At 32.0% G+C, this 23,867-nt stretch overlaps 1 protein-coding gene across 1 annotated transcript; it reads right to left on the minus strand.

Annotated features, from left to right (window-relative positions):
• Positions 1-210: 210 nt before the first annotated feature.
• LOC134713881 (uncharacterized) lies at positions 211-23,725 on the minus strand. Its single transcript, XM_063575167.1, has 6 exons — positions 23,631-23,725; positions 13,981-14,137; positions 13,121-13,386; positions 7,901-8,023; positions 7,028-7,150; positions 211-1,021 (listed from the first exon to the last, which is right to left on the minus strand). Exons 1-6 carry the CDS (start codon positions 23,683-23,685, stop codon positions 639-641), a joined length of 1,107 nt encoding a protein of 368 aa, XP_063431237.1. The 5' UTR covers positions 23,686-23,725; the 3' UTR covers positions 211-638.
• Between the last annotated feature and the right edge of the window lie 142 nt (positions 23,726-23,867).

The following is a 23,867-nucleotide window of genomic DNA, read 5'->3' on the forward strand; positions in this document are numbered from 1 at the left end:
AAACAATGTTTTCAGTGATGTTTACAAGAAATTTTAATATAGAGTTTTGTTTACATTATTATAACTGATATATTCTGATTTTATATAGACTAAAATATTTGTCATAATTAATTATCATGTTTTAATTCCACCCCCCCCCCCCCCTTTCCAATTTTCTTATTATGCTTTTGAGTAACCCCTCAGCTTTACGCACAATTTGGCATTTTAAAAACCGTTTTTCCTGAAACTTTTTAATAAGTTGGCAATATTTAATTATATTAAACGTCGACAGTTTACAAAATTTCTAATTCCAAATAATTGTTATACTTCCTTTACCACTTTTTTGGTGAAGTGTGTGATGTAAAAGCAGTCTACGAAGGTTATAAATTACAAAAATCATACAGTTATTTTTAAATGAATTTCTCATTGATGGTTCTTATTTCTACAAGTTATTTCGAATGAATAAAAAAAATAATAAAAAATTGATCAATGAATACAAGTAAAGTTAAAAAATAATGAATGAAAAGTAAGAATTAAAGTTGGTATTGAACTCGTATAGATAGTTTTCAACTATCACCAAGAATATAATGGATTGGACTTGTTTATCATTAACAAAGCAAAATCTTAATCATACTATTTGTAAGCGTTTATCTAGAGTTTCATGTTTCTCTCTCCATGTATTGCTGGTCCTTATTTTTGGAATACTTTTCACAAAAGGAAATCAAATCCACCAGCACTGGTACAAAGAATACCAGACATATAACAACCACTGCCGCTGTGTATCCAAAGATGCTGGACGAAACTCTGTCATCAGAAGCGCATGTTAGTTTCCTTCGATAAGAACTGATATCGTCTTTCTGAACTTTGTAGAGATACGTGTCTGGGTCACTTTGAATGGTAACGTAACTTATAACATGACATTTCATTATAGGACAAGTAAGTGTTGTTCCATTTTGATGAATATACGTCGGAGTTGTCTCTTGAATAGCGATGTTCTGATTTGTTTGTAGAGTGACTGCATATAAACATTGAATGGAGGAACCTGTTGTTGGAAGAAAAATAAGATTATGAGTTTATGATCAATTACTTAATAACATAAATCATAAAAGATCCATGCTTTTATTTTGTATATTAGACGTGGTGCGGTAATGTCTACAAAAGACTCGGTTTTTTGCTCGATTCATAACGTTAAAATGCCACATATTGTACATAGCTCTAGAGCATTGATGACACGAAATTCCCAATGTTCTTTTTCAAAATATAGACGAGAACGGTTGATACAGCGCTTTTGGTCCGGGATTCTCTTTTGTTCGATTTTACTTGAAGTCCTATATTTTTGCATTTTGTCCGACACTTTTGTTTTTGTCCGTTGCCTTCGGTCCGTTTTGATTTTTGACCGATTATTTGGAATATAGTCCAAAACTTTTGCGTTTTGTGAAATGCTTTCTGTCCGTTTTGATTTTTGTGCGACACTATTGCGTTTTGTCTCATGTTTTTCGTCTGACACGCCAAACGGACTGCAAGAAACAGACAAAAAGTAAGTGTCGGACCAAAAAGCAAAATTATTCGACAAAAGAGGAAATCCCGGACTAAAAGCACCGTCAGACGGTTATATATACTCCATTTAAACCAAAACATTTATTGTCGAAATGCGCATCTGGTGCAAGAAAATTGGTACCGTTGATTTTATTAAAGAGTATCAAAATATACCAAAAGTACACTCTATCTCATGTAGATGCATACTAAAGGGTTGTTTGCATCTTTATACGACCGCAAATTTTGAAAAACAAATCGTCGTATATTGCTATCACGTTGGCGTCGTCGTCGTTGTCATAACGTTAGTATAAGTAAATAGAAATCTATGAAATTTAAACACAAGGTTTATGACCATAAAAGGAAGGTTGGTATTGATTTTGGGAGTTTTGGTCCCAACAGTTTAGGAAAAAGGGGCCCAAAGGGTCCAAAATTAAACTTAGTTTGATTTTGACAAAAAACGAATCGGTTGGGTTTTTTGATATGTTGAATCTAAAAATGTACTTAGATTCTTGATTATTGGCCCAGTTTTCAAGTTGGTCCAAATCTGGGTCCAAAATTAAACTTTATTTGATTTCATCAAAAATTGAATAAATGGGGTTCTTTGATATGCCAAATCTAACTGTGTATGTAGATTCTTCATTTTTGGTCCCGTTTTCAAATTGGCCTACATTAAGGTCCAAAGGGTCCAAAATGAAACTAAGTTTGATTTTAACAAAAATTAAATTCTTGGGCATCTTTGATATGCTGAATCTAAACATGTACTTAGATTTTTGATTATGGGCCCAGTTTTCAAGTTGGTCCAAATCAGGATCTAAAATTATTATATTAAGTATTGTGCAATAGCAAGTCTTTCCAATTGCACAGTATTGTGAAATGGCAAGAAATATCTAATTTCACAATATTGTGAAATAGCAATTTTTTTAAAAATTAGAGTTATCTTTCTTTGTCCAGAATAGTAAGCAAGAAATATCTTATTGCAAGATTTTTTTTAATTGGAGTTATCTTTCTTTGTCCATAATCAACTTAAATCTTTGTTATATACAATATACAATGTATATTCACTTTTTACTACCAACTGATAAGTTTAAAAAATCTTTACCATTCAGTGATAACAAGCAGTTTTTTTACACCTTAATATTTTATGATGTATTTAAATGAGTAGTTATTGTTGCAAACTCCATTAGAATATTTTAATTGAGATTAGTTTTGGAATAAGGGAAAGGGGGATGTGATTAAAAAATTGGGTTTAATTTTTCTCATTTGAAATTTCATAAATTAAAAGAAAATTTCTTCAAACATTTTTTTGAGAGGATTAATATTCAACAGCATAGTGAATTGCTCTAAGAGAAAACAAAAAATTTAAGTTCATAAGAACACATTCATTCTGTGTCAGAAACCTATGCTGTGTCAACTATTTAATCACAATCCAAATTTAGAGCTGAATCCAGCTTGTTTCTATTTGTTTTCACAATCATTTAACTTAGCTATATTTTGGAAATTTTTTAATCAAAATTAAAATACAAAAATACCGAACTCAATAGTTTGCACTTCGGTGTTGACTATGAAAATCAATTAATTGGTATTTTTTTTATAAATTTCCTGTTGACAAAACTTTGAATTTTTCCAAAAAAATAAGGATTTTGTTATTCCAGGAATAGATTACCTTAGTCGTATTTAGATCAACTTTATAGAATATGTGTCCCCAATGCTCTTCGCATTTGTACTTGTTTTGCTTCATATAAAGTTTATAACTATTTCGATCTGAGCGTTACCTATGAGTCTTATGTAGACGAAACGCGCGTCTGGCGTATTAAATTATAATCTTGGTACCTTTGATAACTATTTACCAAAGTCTGCATATAAGCCTTAAGTAATTTTGTCAATCGTTGAACTTTTAATTTCGTGATTCAACTGTTCCCACAAAAGTCACGAAAATGGGTATCCAACGAGTAATAATGAATCCACAGAATATCAACATATAAATTTTTTTAAGTTACTTTCAGAAATTGTATTATTGATTTTTTTTACCTATACCTGTATTTGTCATCTTTAAAATCAAAACCAATAGGTTTAGATCTTTTTTAGTACTGATATATATTGCTCGTACGATTAACGATTTGTTATTAAAAGATGACTTCAATTAGAATAAATTTAAAACGTGATAATTTATACTTTTCAATTGTCAACTTGCCATTTTCAGCAGAAACTATATCACTGCCCTATCTTTAGATGTTTACATAATCTTAACAATTGTGTTACCTCGAAAATATGGGCTTCATAAAAAGTGGTTTCAAAAAAGTAAAAACATGCTAAACAGAGGAACAAGAGATATATATGCTGCAGTTTCTTATTGACAGAATATTTTTATTTCTTTGTTACACCTTGTTTTTACTGATTTAAGATTAAAACAAAATATTGACTGCTGTACCCCTATTTTGACATTTTATCTATTATATATGGAAATAGGAAGACGTGGTATGAGTGTCAATGCGACAACTGTTCATCCATCGGGATAATTCAGAAACAAGCTTTAAAACCAGGTTTCATCCACCATTTTCTTTTTTTTATAAAATGGCTGTACCAAGTCAGGAATATGACAGTTGTTAACCATTCGTTTAATGATTTTGAGCTTTTGATTTTTTCATTTGATTAGGAACTTCCGTCATGAATCTTCTGTAATTTTTTTTGTGATTCTACTTTTCACCTTAAACTAAATCTGATTTGTTACGACACATTTATAAGGGTAATTATTTTTTATTATTTTTATGTTTAATGAAAGGACATTAATTTATTTTAAAAAAATATATTTTATCATCTGTTATTTGTTTTCAATAAAAATGGATCTACACAATAAAAGATGTCTAAATATATAGAAATCCCATATGACTTATACCTGCAAAGTTGTAGCAGACTTATAAAAATTGATAATTATATCGTTTGTTGAAAGACAATTTGAAAAGGAAAATGTAGGCAAATCAGAAGTTAACTAATCAGTATGTTTTTAAGTTTCCCAATAACTGACTTCGGTGGTTTCATATTAAAACAACTTTTTTCAGTAAACTTGTCAGCTTGGAATGAGCGAAAACAGTGCTTGACACATTGGTCTTCAGTTATGATAATGGAAAATGGTAGTTACAATAATACAACATAGTTATATTTAAACTAAGTGCACATTCCCTAGCAATTGAAAGAGGGCGTTATACCAACATTGAAAGAAGTAAACGCATTTGCTTATCCTGTAACAGACAAGAAATTGAGGATGAATACCATTTCTTCTCAATCTGACAATGCTATACACCATTAAGGGATACCTATATACAAAATATTAATAAAAATCTTAAAGTCATAAGAAACGAGTGACCGGTGTAAAATAATGTTCTTCCAATTCTTAAACCAATGCATACAAACATCATAAACTTAGTCTTCTGTGCTCGAATTTATCATTTTTTTCGTGTAAATTTCGTATAATTGTCAATTTGTTTTTCAATCGGTCAGTGTTGTTGTGAAAATATGGCAGGTAATTAAAGTTCGTGTTTTGAAGCCGAAGTTTAACGATTTTCACCTGTTTGTCAACAATTGACGAAAAATAAACAAAAAAGCATGTTAATTGAGCACGTGTTTAACATGTAAATTCAGATTATAGTTTATTTTAAGGACATCCATGCGTATTGTGGCCACCGGATTTTCACGAGATGGGTCACACTGAGGTCACCTTGCATACGGAAAATATGTCGGGGGAATTGCTTGCTGGAAGGAAGCAATTCAAATAAAGTAAACTTCTTCTAAATATGAATAAATTAAAGAATTTTCTTCAGAAAAAAAGTATATGTACATAAGTTTTACAATGAAAACTATCCATTGAGTTATAAAAAACATATGCATTATTTTTTTTGATTTGAGGTTTCTTATGACTTTAATTTCAATTTTATTAAATTGCAGTCCACTATAACACTTCAGCATTTGACTGTACTTTTAAATAGAAGTCTACCAGTCATTATAAAAATCACCATAAAGTATATTAATGATTGTCTCTTATTAAGAACATCTGTATAACTTGTATTTTTTTTTAATATGCATTGCCAACCTAATTTTTGTTTGTGTTCTTTTTTCAATTGTTCATGAACATTAATAATGTGTTAATTGTTGATATTTATAGCCTTTTTCTTCTTTGCTGTGAATACCACTGTCACTCTTATATAATTGTAATCAATCTAACTATTGTAAGTTTATTGTCTTAATTTTGTACAATCTCATTAAAATCCGATGTTCTGGTATCGTATCAGAACATCGGATTTTAATGAGATTGAATTTTGTATGCCATAACCATTTAATGTAAATGTGTTTGTGGGAATAAAATATTGTCTATTGTCTATAATAAAGAATAACAAACTCCACATGTGCACTTTCCATAATGATGTTGGAACTTAAGCTTAAACTTAGTCATGAGTTGAAGGCATTCGGAGACTATGATTCCTGCAGCAGCAGTATTGGCTCGCTGTTATGAAATGAAAAAAAACAGACTTCGGCGTGCTCAAAGCGCTTTTTTTCTGTATTTAGATTCAACAGTAACGCTCACTCTAAAAGCATGAAAGCCAAATACTTATAAGTCTTAAATACTTGTGGAGCTAAAAAATAATCAAATTACTTAACATCGAGACTCTATTTCGCCTAAGGCAGTTTGAAACTTACAAAATTTAGTGTTTTAAGGATATATACGATTACCAGATGTTTGTGGTGGATTTGTTGTGGTATCAACATTTACATGGACAGTTAAAAGAGTTGTTATGATATCAACATTTAAAGGGACAGTTAAATGTGCTGTTGTGGTGTCAGCATTTACGAGCATCACTGAAGAGACATGTATTGTCGAAATACACATCTGGTGCAAGAAAATTGGTACCGTTAATTTCATTACAGGGACAGTTAAATGATTTTTTGTTGTATCAGCATTTACAGAGACAGTTAAATGTATTGAAAGTCGTTGTGCTCATGTTGTAATATGTTGATGAGTGATATCCAGTGATTGGGCAACATACATCAGCGGATTGGTTTAATTCCTTGACACACCGGTATGTTCCTACTCAAAAACCTAAACTGTTTGCTCTTAATTATTTCTAATTGTTGTGTCCGTTAGAGAAGTTGATGGCAGAATTTGTGTCGTCCTTGATCAACTTTATTATTTTTCACCTTGGCTGTCACATTTCGTTTTAGACTTGTGTCGATTTAGAAATCGTCAAATGGTTTTGATGCTTGTCTGTTCCTTTGGGCTTTTCCGTTTCCGTAGATCTTTTCTGGTTAGATATGTATTTGATTGTTGTATTGACAATTTATGTTCATTATTCAATATCATGTTTTAAAATAAAATGCATATCAGCTTCATTGTAAAAATTATCATCTCTTTCCTCCGTTACCGTTTTAAATATGTTATTTGCCTCGTAACAGAAGTTAAGGGGGTGAAATTGCCTAATTGTTATTTGCTTCGTAACATAATTTTAGAGGATAAGATTTTTACCTAAGGTTGTTTGTGGTTGAATTGTTGTTGTTTCAGGATTTGTAGGTACAGTTGTATGAGTTGGTATGGCTTCAGCTTCTGTGGATCCCCTCATTGTTGTCAGAGCAGTTGTGGTTAGGATTTCTGTGAAAAAAAATTAAAATAAAACGAAATATTCGGCAGTTCACATTCGATGAAATTGAGGACAGGTTGCTACCTAGAAATGGACAATTTGGAAAAATTCTCTTCTGTTGTGGCAAATAAAGGCAACAGAAGTATACCGCTGTTCGAACTCATAAATCGGTTGAGGAAAAAAAATCCAGGTAACAAACTAAAATTGAGGGAAACGCATCAAATATAAGAGGAGAACAACGACACAGCAGAAACACAACATTAAAATGTAACACACACAGATATTGACTTTAATGTAACAATGGCATTTTCCTGAATTGGTACATGACATTTTAAGAAAAAAAAGTGTTTTTCTCAACCGACCCTAAATGTTTATTTTAGATGTAAAGATAAACCAAAACAAATATCAGTACAAAAACCTAAACAAGCAGTTAAAGATTGAACAACACATAACCCATCAAAATATAATTATGTTAGTTTTTCTGATTTTGACAAATGTACGTTTCAATGATCATAGAACTATGAGTCTTTTTGATTGTCTACTTAAGAAACGGGTAGTTGATCAAAACTGTTTTTTTCCAATCATTTTTATACTAAACCGTCGAAATGTTATCGTAATGATGGTTAAACACTGTGAGAATGTATTGTAATTTGTAGAAATGTGATTACTGAAAACTGAAGATTGGAAATTCGAATTATGATATCGAAACAACGCAATGCAATGTGTAAAGTAGTTTTTCCCGTAGCCCGTAATATAAGTACCTGATGTTGTTTGTGGTTGGGTTGTTGTGGTTTCAGGATTTGCAGGTACAGTTGTGATGGCTTCGGCTTCTGTAGATTCCTGTAGTGTAGTTGTAGAAGTTGTAGCTTCTGCAGAATCCGAATCTAAAATAATACTTATATTTTTTAATTGCGGTTCTTTAAAAAGCAGTTTTATTAATTTCAAACTTAACTGTCTCCTTTTCAGAAAACAGGTTGAAAGTATTTTTGATTTTTAACTAAGGAAATTAGTTAGTTGATCGAAATAGTAGATATTTCAATCATTTTGGTATTTAAACGATACATCTAAGCGTATGATGGTCAAATACGGGATACAAGCATAGCAGGAGAAGCTTACTCTGACGACGCATCTGTTTTCGTTCTCATAATGAAATCATAATAACATCAAGTAAAAGTTCGTGCGATTTGTTAAGTGTTTGTGTGTTACCTTGATTTGTATAGTTTCAAACATTATTAAACTACTGTTGTCTATCATTATCACGGGTAGTAAGGTCGTCATATCGAGGGACGTTTAGTACAGTGATTTTGTCATAGTTTGGATAAGTTAGACATGGTTGTGTTAAGAGTTTTTATTGACAATCAATGAAAAAATATAAACATTCAGATTTTTCGCTAAAGGAACCTCTGAATATAAATTCAAGCTGGTAAGTGTCTTTGTTTATTGCTAATATGATAGTACATTAAAGTTTTCGTCAAATAGTTATAATTTGACACAGAATAATGCTTGCGTATGTCAAAATTTAAACGTTGTTGTTCGTTGCTTATGCATATAGCAGAGTCATTTATTTACTGTCTGTTACATCCCATATTTCGATATGGTATGAACCTGTCATCAATAATACCGAAAAAAAAACCTACATTTGCACACAATTAAAGATTGCAGAAAATTCTGTGTCATGGTTTGGTTCATAAGTGTCATGGTTTAGTCCATGTTCGACATGGTTCAGTTATGAGATTCCTGTAGTGATAACGGAAGGTTTCCGATCAAAATAAACAGACATTATGTACAAGTAATAAAATACTGTTTAACATGTTTTCGCTTCATGAACAATACTTTTTTTCGGGTTAAACCCATTCTATCCCATATTGAGTCGGTTTATTCCTTGAATGCCAACATCCTTTGATCTACCGACAATTTACCTGTAAAATTATGTTGGCGTTCAAGGAATAAGTGCAAGTAGTTATCACAACAAAAATGAATGCTTATCAAAACAATCATACTAATTAAACAGATAGGTAAATACAGGTAGCTAAAACAAGTTCATGTTTTTCAAGTTTTCGAAAATCATGTGTTGCTGTTACTGCATTCAGTTGTACTTAAAAATAAATATGGATCATCTTAAAATTCAACAAAGTCAACATGTGCATATTGTCATGAAATCCAGTTTGTTCAAATTCTCTTTGGACATCAAGGTTTTTTTTCAACATTTATATAGTTTTGTGTGCTGTAATTTCTCTAATATTACTTGATGGAATTTCTTGAAATTTTGATTCTCATGTTAGATAACTATGTTTTATTTTGTTCAGTTTGCAATTGTTCAGATATATTGATGATAAATCTTTAATATTCTTTTTTTTTTTTTTAAATATATCTGTATGCAAATTTCTTTGATAAAAAATCTGAAAAGTCTTATGTAAATAAACACTTCCATTCCCAAGTTATCTTTTTTTTTAATAGAAAGCAAGGAATTGTAAAAACGTTTTAATATATTTATTTCTTTAAAATTCATAATTTTAACCTTAAAATCTACCATTTTTCTTATCAAAAAGTAATAAAATGTTGCAATTTTATCAAGCTCATTAATTATTTTATACTTTTAAAAACATTTCAATAGTTCTAAAAACACCTATTGTTATTATATAAACATCCATTGAAATATTTTTGTTGGCATTCAAGGAATAGGTCACACATAAAATGTTGGCATTCGAGGAAGACACCATTGAGTCAATATAGTGTCGTTATTTTCTTAGGTTGTTGTTTATTCCCAGAAGAGTAGATCTGAGTTTTACATATTAACGATGATCTTTTACTCGCAAAAATACACCGTTGCGCTCGAGAAAATAAGTCGTCTACAGTAAAGCTCAGATAATATCATTATAATAAAAGAACAAGCACGTATAATGAAATAACTAGAGTAATATATTAATGAATTTGAATCATAGCCAATTTCTGTAAAAATTGGTGTATTCAAAATTCGAATATGACGCAAGCAAGCATATAGTAATAAACACTTAGTAAATACAATATGATTTCCAATGAGACAAGTATCAACCAAAGACCAAAGACGGATGAGAGATACCAGAGGGACAGTCATACTCATAGATCGAAAATAAACTGACATATAATATGGCTAAAAATAATTTATTGTCGAAATGCGCATCTGGTGCAGAAAAATTGGTGCAATGTACCGTTAATGTTATTATAAACTTTTCTGATGCAACAAACAGTCTTAATTTATGTATAATTATACTTTAACTATTCCATTATTTCAATGCATATTTGTTATAATGATTTTGTCTTGTATGTAACTATTTTACTTTTTTTTATCTACTAGTAAATCACAACCGAAATGAATGACAGACGGACATATATGCCAAACTTCATGAATTATAATTCAAATCAAGATATTTGTGTTATTACGCAAAGGTTTGCTTTATAAAGCAAAGATAGGAAGAAAAATAATTTAAAATAAAAGTGTGGCGCACATACACTTTCGTAGATATGAACCTATGATTTAACTTTCATAATATTCGATTATGAATTGTACACATGAGAGCGCTTAAAATAAAGTTTTCCATATAGTTATATATTTATAAGGGACAAAACTCTCTTAAAATCAATTGATAGGCACTATTTTTTGAATTCGTCAAAGAAATTTCTAATATAAACATATGATGTACCTTTTTTTGTAAGTTAATCCACCATTTTCTTCATTTGAAAATGCCTGTACCAAGTCAGGAATATGACAGTTCTTGTCCATTCGTTTTTGATGTGTTTTGTTATTTAATTTTGCCATGTGTTTATGGATTTTCCGAATTAATTTTCCTCTAAGTTCAGTATTTTTGTGATTTTCCTTTTTTCATAAAATTCTGGCAAGAATTGTACATTTGAGAGTGCTAACAATGCAATTTAAATATAACTAATGTTTCCAAGGGGCATAACTCTTTTAAAAATGAATAATCGGCACTGATTATCAAACAAGCCCAAATTATTACTAACAAATTATGATATACGTTTCATAAAAAAATCCAGCAATAACTGTAAACTCGAGATCAGACGGATGAACCCACATACAGACGGACGGACATACACCCGATATTTCCATTTACCCCGCAGTGCGTTACGAGGGGTATAAACATATTCAAAATGTACAATTTGCCGATTACGCCCACCAAATTTGGTCAGAAGGCTTTTTCCCTCTTTAGTCAATTAGTTAATTGTCTTACTTTAAATTTTGCACAATCACCTTCAAACAAATTATCAATATTAAGGTGCCACAAATATGTAATAATTTGGATCTAAACCATGACAAATGTAATCAAAACCATGACGAATTTCTAGACTCTTAACTGAACCATGTCAATCGCTTAACCAAACCATACCAATTTGGATATTTTGGTTATCCTGCGTTAATTTCTTAAAAACAACAATTTCAATTTAGATAGTTTGACTTACAATATAGATTCAAGTATCTTATTTGCTTTGTATCTGCTCGTGTGAATAGAACTAAGGCAATAGTTTAGTGGCGAAACATAAATTAACCATGTCAAACTTATCCAAACTATGACAAAATCACTGTACTAAACGCTCCTCGATATGACGACCTTACTACCCGTGATTATGAATGCGTTACACAAAAACATGTAAGATACATTTATCAATATAATATTGTTCAACTAATAGTAAATTATATATCCCTCTGTTTTAGTTTGTTACCCCGATTTTGTTTTTTGTCCACGGATTTATGAGTTTTGAACAGCGGTATACTACTGTTGCCTTTATATATGAAATAGGTAATTATGAGTTTTGAAATCAATTGCGCCTTATTCATGACATTAAAAATTTGACTTGGTCTGGATTTGTTTGGCAGTTATGTGATTCATGCGCGCCAGTAAATGCTAATATATATACTCTGTTGAAAAATCAGTTCCTCGTCCCTTTAGAAGTCAAACAATTACAATATGTCTTGGTTGCTTTACTGCAAATTGATTTATGCAAGTCGTGTGATGGATAAAACATGATTTATGAAGATGTCAAAGGATGCCAATCACATAGAAATACAAATACAAAACAGAAATAAACTGAATTAGACACATACTTTTGAAGAAAAAAAACTATGTCGTACAACAATTAATACCGTACAGAAGAGTAAAGAAATTCAATACAAAATAAACTGGTATAAAAATATAGAAAGATACATTAAAGTTTCTTCAAATATAAGATGATCAAGATATCAAGATGATGTGTTATGATTGCCAATGAGACAACTCTCCAGAGGAAATCATAATGACACAGCAATTTTAAACAACTATAAATCACCGTACGGCCTTCAACAATGAGCAGAGCCCATACCGCATAGTCAGTTCTTAAAACTTAAAATGTTTTATTAATCTGATGTACAGTAATTGTCTGTTTATGTAGTTCGTAGGTGTTTCTTGTTTCTTGTTTTTATCTAGATTAGACCGTTGGTTTTCCCGTTTGAGTGGTTTAACGTTACTTATTTTTGTGACCCTTTATGGCTTGCTGTTCGCTGTAAGCCAAGACTCCGTGTTGAACGTTGTACCTTGACCTATAATGGTTTACTTTAATGAATTGTTATTTGGATGGAGATGTCTCATTGGCACTCATACAACATCTTCCTATATCTATTAGAATAATTCTTTCGAGTTTTAATGAAATAGGTAAATAGATGGAGTATCGTTAGAGAATATCAATATAATAAGCAATATATTTTACAGTATCCACATCGAACTGTAGACAAATCGTATAGTGCTATGAATAATAAAGAAGACATAGGACATACGTGAGACGCTGAAACATTAATTCAAAACTACCATAAAATGGGAAAAGACTTACAGAGGTTGACAATAAATCTTACTGTCAAAAACTTATATTTAGCAATTACTTGAACGAAGTCTAGACAATATATATTTTTGACTATTTGTTTATAACACAAATTTATATAAGTATATACTACTTACCTCCACGACACATTGTTTTGTAGACAACATGACAAGGACGTGAGGCAAAACACCAGGCAGATTGGGAGCTATGCGTTAGTCGGACACAGTTCTGATTTGACTCGAACATCGGGTTACAATATCTAGATGAAGATGTCATACAATCTGGTTCATCGGAATTTGCAAAACCCTCATAACACCAATAGCTCCAGGTCAAAATGCTATTATCGATCCAGTAAAAGTTCTGTTGGACTGTATCCCATTTAAGACCAATCCAAAACTGTACACTAAAAACATAACAGTTAGATTTTTTTTTTATGTATTTAAGAAAATAAAACCAGAGGTCGTTTATTACACTAATCTGCACATCAGATGTAGAACCCAACATAGATTTGAGTCCTACATATATGCCGCTGAAAACAAAGTTGGGGAATCATTTTAAAAGGTTTTAAATAAAATAAATTGAGAATGGAAATTGGGAATAATTAAAGAGACAACAACCCGAACATAAAGCAGACAACAGCCGAAGGCTATCTCATACATCATAATACATTAATATAAATAGTACATCATATAAAAATATTCACATGATGTACTATTTATATTAATGTATTATGATGTATTAACTTGAGCTCCGACTCTTCATGAAATAAGATACTAGCAGAAAACTAGCTCTTTCAGCATGATGTATAAAACTACATTTCATCCATCATATAAGAATATTCACATTTTTCTCCTTTCAAATACGAAAACTTTTAAGAAGGGTAAAAGTAAATTCTTTAGCACAGTTTCTTAAAAACAACTTACTTTTCTTTATTTGTGATTCAAAATACTAGAATACCCACACGTGAAACGTACTACTTTTTTGTTAAGAAATTTACCTAGTAGAAACAGATTCTGCTGTTAGTTTGGCGGTCACTTCATTATAATCATCCAGTGTCTTTATCATCATTATTTCCATATCATCCGTGTCCTCGCACCATTGTATCGAGTCATCGTTATTTCTATCGCTAAAGTCCAACACTACGTCTGTTTGTCCTAAAATACAATATTAGAGGAAATGTAGACAAGTGTAGATACCAAAGGGATAGTCAAACTAAGGAGAAACCGAACTGATCAATAATATGGCAAACAGACGAAAAACGACCAGACGACCAACGACAGTTTACAAACCACAACATCGGAAACTAAAGCAACACCACCAGAAACTGTAAGTAGTCTCAGATAAACCGGAATGGTAATCAGATTCTGTTTCACATTCGACACCAGTCGTGTACAATTATCTATCAGAAACCAAACGACCAGATTGTAATCTTTTACAAGCCAGTGAGTTTTATTCTGTGAGCTAAAACCAATACCGTAAAGTAAGTTATGAAAACCCCCAATATGACAGTATTCTATTCACCAATAAACGAAAAACTAGCATTGACGATAGTAACCTGTGATAACTACTGGACAACAGGTTCCTGATATGGACAAAAACATAAAGAACTATGTAGGCTTCACACGTTCGCGAACACTGAACCCTCACCTAATCCAGGGTAGTGGTGTAAAAAGCAGAACCACAAAAATTAAGAATATTATATGTTATTCAGGTCTCAGACAGGGTATATACTGTGACATTCCTGGCTTAGAGTTTATATCCCCTGAGCCGAAGGCGAAGGGGATATAAGCACTAAGCCAGGAATGTCACAGTATAAACCATTTCTGAGACCTGAATTACAAATATATTACGGATTACCCCTGACTTAATGTTATTTTCCAGTGCAGGTTTTTATTCACAACACATAGTATAAGGTGAAAACCCTAATATGTTCGGCATACGTGAAGGATTTTCTAATTTGCTGTGATCATAATTTTATCGTGCATGTTATAATTTATAATAATATTTTTAACATTAAATTTAAGTATTAAAAGTGTAAATTGCGTGATTTTGTATCAAAAATGTATTATTGACTGAAGCACGTCATTATTCTCCCTCTGTGAGCCTCTGAAAATCTGAAAGCTGTTGACTACGTCACATAGTAACCGGTGTTGTGATGACGTTTTTGAGGTTCCAATTGGGGATAAAAACGTCGTATATACCCCCGGCAGTTTCCTGAACATACACTGACATCTGCGTGTTGTTATCCAATCACAAACCTCGACACATTTGTAATCCGTAATATAACGCAATGTTGACTGCTGTACCCTATTTTAGACATTTTTACCTAGTATGTCTGATTGTTTTGATCACACATCGTTGTCAATAAAATGGAATTTTATGCGATTGGCATACAAGTGAGAGGTTTAGCTATCTATATAACCAGGTTTAATCCTCCATTTCCTCCATAAGAAAATGCCTATACCAAGTCTGGAATATGACAGTTTGGAATCCATCCAGTTGTTGTGTTTGAGCTTTTGATTTTGCAATTTGGTTAAGGACTTTTCGTTCTGAGTTTTCTGCGGTCCGAACTTCTGTATTTTTGTGATTTTACTTTTTAACCTGGTTTTATGACTCGACTAACCGCCGGCTCATATGACAATACCGCTAAAATTACAACATTACGTGACCCATTAAAAGTATATCTAAATAAAAGAAAACTAAAATTGTGATAATTCTGTCCGATTATTTTTGTCCATCACGATTAATATGATGTTATCAGCTTAAATTGTGCATAGAAACTCAGCATTATTTATACTTTTTAATTATCCATTAAATGAGAATCAAAGACCTTATTACAAAATACATTTACTGGATCATGGCGGACGGAGGTGTTTTATTTGAAAACTCTTAATTTGTTATAAGGGTTGACACGAAACACAAAATCATACATATAAATAAATACGGCCTATATAGCTGAATTGATGTTTTTGTTTCAAAATTCTACATTTCACACTTTCGTATTATACTGGTATTCATATGTATCGTGTTTTAAATGTATGTTGTATGTGACGAGACAGTCTTTTATTTAGTGTTGATATACGGACTATATTCCCTTTACTTTGACAAATAAACCTTTATTTGATCAGAAAGTTAAACATCATTGATTTCTTTTGACGGTTATTAACTAGCACAAAATAACGAAAGTTTTCTTTCAAATATGAGAAATAGTGTTGTATAAATAGGAAACATATATGTCTAAGACTTTTAACCGAGATCCAGTACAGCACCAGCTGCTAGTTTCTCGGTCACATAAGGTATAGATTTGTTTTTGAGAGGTTGAACATCAACACATGTAGTATTAGTATTCGTTGAACTCATAACTCCTTGTTTTGACTTCAATGACCAGTATGTTGACTTATTAGATCCACCTTTGAAGGCATTACTAACACTTAATCAATTATTTTTTTCGGAAGGCCAGATTTGCATTCTGTTTGTTAATTATGCATTTAGAATTTCAGTATATATATTTGAATAGTTCAGGCAATGATATACTTAAATTCTTTGGCACCAAGTTTAAGATAAGAATTTGTAAAAAAATATACATGTTCAATCATCACGGCCGTCATTTGGTATATTATGGAAAAAAAAGTTATTGTAGCCAAGCATTATATTCTTGTTTTTCATTTTTGCTAATGTGTTTTGTCCATATGTTCTTTTGTGTTTTTTGTGTGTGTTTATTATGCCTCGTTCACACGTACATTTAATTCGGACTGAATTCGAATCGAATGCGAATCGAATTCGCTAATAGCGTTCACACACTCTTCTTTTTTAATTCGAATTGATTCAAATTAACTAATTCGAATTAGTCAATTCGCATTAGAAACACGTTTTTGTTAATACGAATTAAAAGTTAACGTCGTTTGGACAGTAAAGCGAATTTGACGTTCATTGTATATTCGAATTAAAATTGACGTATGGACGTAAAACGTTTCTAATGCGAATTAAACTAATTCGAATTAGTTAATGCGAATCGAATTCGAATTACGTGTGAACTCAGCACATAACGTGGCTCTGTATTTACACATCTGATCATTGTGCAATGGTAAATTTTTGTATCATCGTCTTTTAATTTTGTAAATATTCTTTGTCGATGCCTTTTCTATTTCTTTGTAACATATTTTTTTGTGTTATATTGATGTCGATTATAACACAATGCTGACTGATTTACCCCTATTTTGGACAATTTTACCGGTAATGTCTGTTTGTTTTGTTCACACATCGTTGTCAATATAATGGAATTGTGTGCGAATGTCATACCAGTGAGAGGTTTAGCTGGCTATAAAACCAAGTTTAATCCAACATTTTCTACCTAAGAAAATGCTTATACCAAGTCAGAAAACATGCCAGTTGTTATGCATTCGCTTAAAAGGTTTGAGCTTTTGATGCTACTTGACTACGGACTTTCCGTTTTCAGTATTTCTTGGAGTTTGGTATTTTTGTTATTTTTCTATTCGTTATTCTATTTTGTTTTGCCATTAATACCTTTCCTACATGAATAACAATGAATATACAAAAAACAAATCATTTGGACTGGCCTACTTGTCCCTTAATTTAAACCATGGAAATCAATTAACTGCAGTGAGTAAACTGCTTTTATCTGAACAACAAAATAGAGACCATTGTAACTTTCGAAAACACTCGTAGATTAAAGTCAGTCGATTCTGTCGGCTTCACGCATTCGCCAACACTGAACCCTCACCTAATCCAGGGTAGTGGTGTAAAAAGCAGAACCACAAAAATTAAGAATATAACGCAATGTTGACTGCTGTACCCTATTTTAGACATTTTTACCTAGTATGTCTGATTGTTTTGTTCGCACATCGTTGTCAATATAATGGAATTTGATGCGATTGTCATACAAGTGAGAGGTTTAGCTATCTATATAACCAGGTTTAATCCTCCATTTTGACATAAGAAAATGCCTATACCAAGTCAGGAATATGACAGTTTGGAATCCATCCAGTTGTTGTGTTTGAGCTTTTGATTTTGCAATTTGGTTCAAGACTTTTCGTTTTGAGTTTTCTTCGGTCCGAGCTGCTGTATTTTTGTGATTTTACTTTTTAACCTGGTTTTATGACTAGACTAACCGCCCGCTTATATGACAATACCGCTAAAATGACAACATTACGTGACCCATTAAAAGTATATCTAGATAAAAGAAAACTAAAATTGAGATAATTCTGTCCGATTATTTTTGTCCATCACGATTAATATAATGTTATCAGCTTAAATTGTGCATAGGAACATTATTTTTACTTTTTAATTCTCCATTAAATGAGAATCAAAGACATGCTATGTTGGTTGATATGGTGTTAAATATCCTTATTACAAAATATATTTACTGGATCATGGCGGACGGAGGTGTTTTATTTGAAAACTCTTAATTTGTTATAAGGGTTGGCACGAAACACAAAATCATACATATAAATAAATACGGCCTATATAGCTGAATTGATGTTTTTGTTTCAGATTCTACATTTCACACCTTCGTATTATACTGGTATTCATATGTATCGTGTTTTAAATGTATGTTGTATGTGACGAGACAGTCTTTTATTTAGTGTTGATATACGGACTATATTCCCTTTACTTTGACAAATAAACCTTTATTTGATCAAAAAGTTAAACATCATTGATTTCTTTTGACGGTTATTAACTAGCACAAAATAACGAAAGTTTTCTTTCAAATATGAGAAATAGTGTTGTATAAATAGGAAACATATATGTCTAAGACTTTTAACCGAGATCCAGTACAGCACCAGCTGCTAGTTTCTCGGTCACATAAGGTATAGATTTGTTTTTGAGAGGTTGAACATCAACACATGTAGTATTAGTATTCGTTGAACTCATAACTCCTTGTTTTGACTTCAATTACCAGTATGTTGACTTATTAGATCCACCTTTGAAGGCATTACTAACACTTCATCATTTTTTTTCGGAAGGCCAGATTTGCATTCTGTTTGTTAATTATGCATTTAGAATTTCAAAATATATTTGAATAGTCCAGGCAATGATATACTTAAATTCGTTGGCACCAAGTTTAAGATGATAATTTGTAAAAAAAAATATACATGTTCAATCGTCACGGCCGTCATTTGGTTTATAATGAAAAAAAGTTATTGCAGTCCAGCATTATATTCTTGTTTTTCATTTTTGCAAATGTGCTTTGTCTATATGCTCTTTTGTGTTTTTGTGTGTGTTATAACGTGGCTCTGTACTTATACATCTGATCATTGTGCAATGGTAAATTTGTGTATCACCGTCTTTTAATTTTGTCAATATTCTTTGTCGATGCTTTTTTCTATTTCTTTATAACATATTTTTTTAATTTTATATTGATGTCGATTAAAACACAATGCTGACTGATTTACTCCTATTTTGAACATTTGTACCTGTAATGTCTTTTTGTATTGTTCACACATCGTTGTCAATATAATGGAATTGTATGCGACTGTCATACAAGTGCTAGGTTTAGCTAGCTATAAAACCAAGTTTAATCAAACATGTTCTACATAAGAAAATGCCTATACCAAGTCAGAAAACATGCCAGTTGTTATGCATTCGCTTAATAGGTTTGAGCTTTTGGTCTTGCTACTTGACTACGGACTTTCCTTTTTGAGTATTCCTTGGAGTTTGGTATTTTTTTTTTTTTCTATTCGTTATTCTATTTTGTTTTGCCATTAATACGTTTTTTACATGAATAACCAGTATACAAAAAAAAATCATTTGGACTGACCTACTTGTCCCTTAATTTAAACCATGGAAATCAATTAACTGCAGTGAGCAAACTTGAACAAGAAAAGCGAGACCATTGTAAATTTCGAAAACACTCGTAGATTAGAGTCAGTCGATTCTGTTCCGCTAGTTATATTCGAGATTCACTGCTTTTAAAATCCGTTGATGAAACATCTTCTGCAATAGGGTGGATTCGACACGGAATCGATCGTAATTATGGCTTGATTAACCCTTGACCCTCCCAAACGCGTCGAAAAATCGGTGAATGAAAATTACAAATAATACGACCATTAAAAAATAGTTATATACTAGACAGTTTCGTTAGAAACAAAACAGACATGAAATCACATCTTCTTTTTTTTATATATTAAACTAACTAGAGGCTCTAAAGAGCCTGTGTCGCTCACCTTGGTCTATGTGCATATTAAACAAAGGACACAAATGGATTCATGACAAAATTGTATTTTGGTGATGGTGATTTGTTTGAAGTTCTTACTTTACTGAACGATTTTGCTTCTTACAATTATATCTATCATGAACTTTGCCCATTAGTAACAGAGAACTATATTTGGTAAAAATTTACATAAATTTACCAAATTAATGAAAATTGTTAAAAATTGACTATAAAGGGCAATAACTCCTTAAGGGGTCAATTGACCATTTAGGTCATGTTGACTTATTTGTAGATCTTACTTTGCTGAACATTATTGCTGTTTACAGTTTATCGCTATCTATAAAAGTATTCAAGATAACCAAAAACGGCAAAATTTCTTTAAAAATTACCAATTGGAGGGCAGCAACCCAACAACCAGTTGTCCAATTCATCTGAAAAATTCAGGGCAGATAGATATTGACTTGATTAACAATTTAACTTCTTGTCAGATTTGCTCTAGATGCTTTGGTTTCATAGTTATAAGCAAAAAACTGCATTTTACCCCTATGTTCTATTTTTAGCCGTGGCGGCCATCTTGGTTGAATGGCCAGGTCATCGGACACATTTTTCAAACTAGATACCCCAAAGATGATTGTGGCCTAGTAGTTTCAGTGGAGATTTTGTAAAAGATTACTTAGATTTATGAAAAATGGTTAAAGATTGACTATAAAGGGCAATAACTCCTAAAGGGTCAACTGACCATTTTGGTCATGTTGACTTATTTGTAGATCTTACTTTGCTGAACATTATTGCTGTTTACAATTTATCTCTATCTATAATTATATTCAAGATAATAACCAAAAACAGCAAAATTTCCTCAAAATTACCAATTCAGGGGCAGCAACCCAACAACCGATTGACCGATTCATCTGAAAATTTCAGGGCAGATAGTTCTTGACCTGATGAACATTTTTATCCCATGTCAGATTCCTCAAAATGCTTTGGTTTTTGAGTTATAAACCAAAAACTGCATTTTACCCCTATGTTCTATTTTTAGCGGTGGCGGCCATCTTGGTTGGTTGACCAAGTCACGCCACACATTTTTTAAACTAGATACCCCAAAGATGATTGTGGCCAAGTTTGGATTAATTTGGCCAAGTAGTTTCAGAGGAGAAGATTTTTGTAAAAGATTACTTTAATTTACGAAAAATGGTTAAAAATTGACTATAAAGGGCAATAACTCCTAAACGGGTCAACTGACCATTTTGGTCATGTTGACTTATTTGTAGATCTTACTTTGCTGAACATTATTGCTGTTTACAGTTTATCTCTTACTATAATAATATTCAAGATAATAACCAAAAACAGCAAAATTTCTTCAAAATTACCAATTCAGGGGCAGCAACCCAACAACCGATTGACCGATTCATCTGAAAATTTCAGGGCAGATAGATCTTGACCTGATAAACATTTTTACCCCTGTCAGATCTGCTATAAATGCTTTGGTTTTTGAGTTATAAGCCAAAAACTGCATTTTACCCCTATGTTCTATTTTTAGCCGTGGCGGCCATCTTGGTTGGTTGACCGGGTCACGCCACACATTTTTTAAACTAGATACCCCAATGATGATTGTGGCCAAGTTTGGTTTGATTTGGCCCAGTAGTTTCAGAGGAGAAGATTTTTGTAAAAGTTAACGACGACGGACGACGACGGACGACGACGGACGACGGACGACGGACGCCAAGTGATGAGAAAAGCTCACTTGGCCCTTCGGGCCAGGTGAGCTAATAAAAAGCACATATACTGCACTGTACGCACACCACAACACAAAACCAACACGAATCTACAATTACATTAAATAGTATGCAACAAGGTTTAGCATTACATAGTATGTAGTTAAAAGCGTAAAATGGTGAAATGTTGTAAATACAATCAAATGATGATATCAAAGGGGTAATTAACAACGTTAGCTGAAGAAAGATTGGCAAATGTTATTTCGAAAAAGACACAAAAAAAAACCTGTAAAACACGAGACGAATCAACCAAAGTTGTTCTCAACTCAACTAGCTTTCAGTCACTGCGAGTACTGGCAGATCGGTACTTTGCGTTGCAACTGTGTTGTTTCTTTTTCAGTTAATTGTTTTCTTTGTATTAATATAATGGTTAGTGCTCTTTTTAACTTATGTGTACAGTTTGTTGTTATGTTTTGTCGAACAAATACTACCCCAGTTTAAAAGGAGGTTTGATGTTAGCAAACATGTTTAACGCCGCCACATTATGTATGTGCATGTCCCAAGTAAGCATCCTGTAATTGTTCATTTGTTGTTTTATTCATATATCAAGCTTTGGCTTTTGTTATCTTAATTGTTTTTCATTTTTTTATGTCGGGCCTTGAAGTTTTTTCTTTTTATAATATACAATTGTTGAAGGCAGTACAACTATCTATAGTAACTAGCATCTTCGTCAATTTGTCACTGGTGGATCGTTATCTCATTAGCAATTATACCGCACAAACTATTTTTTTAAAGAATGAAAGGACGACCAGTTGTAGACAAAACGAGCGTCTGGCGAATTAAATGATAAGCCGGGCACCTTTGGTAGCTATTTTTTGTGTTTTTCTCTGTCCTGTATGTTCTCACATTTATGTGTATTGTAGTCATGTAAAGTTGTCATTTTAATCTTATATTTTACATTGCCATAAACACGGGAGGTTTGGCTTGCCACAAAATCAGGTTCAATCCACTTTTTTTTCTTAAATGTCCTGTACCAAGTCAGGAAAATGGTCATAGTTATATTATAGTTCGTTTCTGCAAGATGGTCATATAACCTCCTTGGTTTCTGTGTGTGTTGCATTAAAAGTGTTGGGTTTATATTGTATCGCTATTTTCCTCTTATATTTCATGTGTTTCCCTCAGTTTTAGTTTGTAACCCGGATTTGTTTTTTCTCAATCGATTTAAGTACTTTGAACAGCGGTATACTACTGTTGCCTTTATAGCCATTACTCAGAATTAAACTTAGTTGGACTGGAAAACAGTTTCTGTATTACTAGTTGCATTCGTATTTTCATTGATAAATAATTAAGAGTAAAATCAGAATTTTTTTTTTTTTTTTAATTTTCTTTTAAATAATTTTGAAATGTTTAAATTGTATTTAAATCGAATACATGTAATTTCTAAACTTTGACGTTTAAAAGAGGGTCGAAAGATACCAGAGGGACAGTCAAACTCATAAATCGAAGATAAACTGACAACGCTATGGCTAAAAACGAAAAAGACAAACAGACAAACAGAAAAACAATCGTACACATGACACAACATAGAAAACTAAAGAATAAGCAACAAGAACCCCACAAAAACTAGGGGTGATCTCAGGTGCTCCGGAAGGGTAAGCAGGTCCGTTTAAATGTTTTATTGAAACTTAAAAAGAAAGAACCGAGATGAAATGTTTCATCCACAAATTTTACCATCTCAGCAAAGTTTTTAACGTTACTACTTACCTTCTGACGCACAAATCATTAGGACATATAATCCGATGAAATTGTTGAGAATCATTGTAATATAAGGTGAACTAACAGTTCTTTCCACAGAAACACGAAAGGATGAATTAAATTATTTCAATTGTTGAACTCGTCAATAAAAAGTAGAGTTTATTATTCGAATTCTGTTAGACCTTAATGTAACTCGAAGTGAATCTACATCGAGTTGTGTTACGTATTTTTCATTACAAATCGAGA

The sequence above is a fragment of the Mytilus trossulus genome, chromosome 4 (genome assembly GCF_036588685.1).
Source record: "Mytilus trossulus isolate FHL-02 chromosome 4, PNRI_Mtr1.1.1.hap1, whole genome shotgun sequence".
Taxonomy (NCBI): Eukaryota; Metazoa; Mollusca; class Bivalvia; order Mytilida; family Mytilidae; genus Mytilus; species Mytilus trossulus.

What these genes read in the sequence shown, in the direction of transcription:
- LOC134713881 (XM_063575167.1), bottom strand. Translation starts at nt 23,685, where the DNA reads ATGATTCTCAACAATTTCATCGGATTATATGTCCTAATGATTTGTGCG. An exon ending in AATGATTTGTGCGTCAGAAG is followed by an intron (nt 14,138 to 23,630) that starts GTAAGTAGTAAC and finishes ATTGTATTTTAG; the next exon opens with GACAAACAGACGTAGTGTTG. An exon ending in CCAACCACAAACAACATCAG is followed by an intron (nt 7,151 to 7,900) that starts GTACTTATATTA and finishes TTTTTTTCACAG; the next exon opens with AAATCCTAACCACAACTGCT.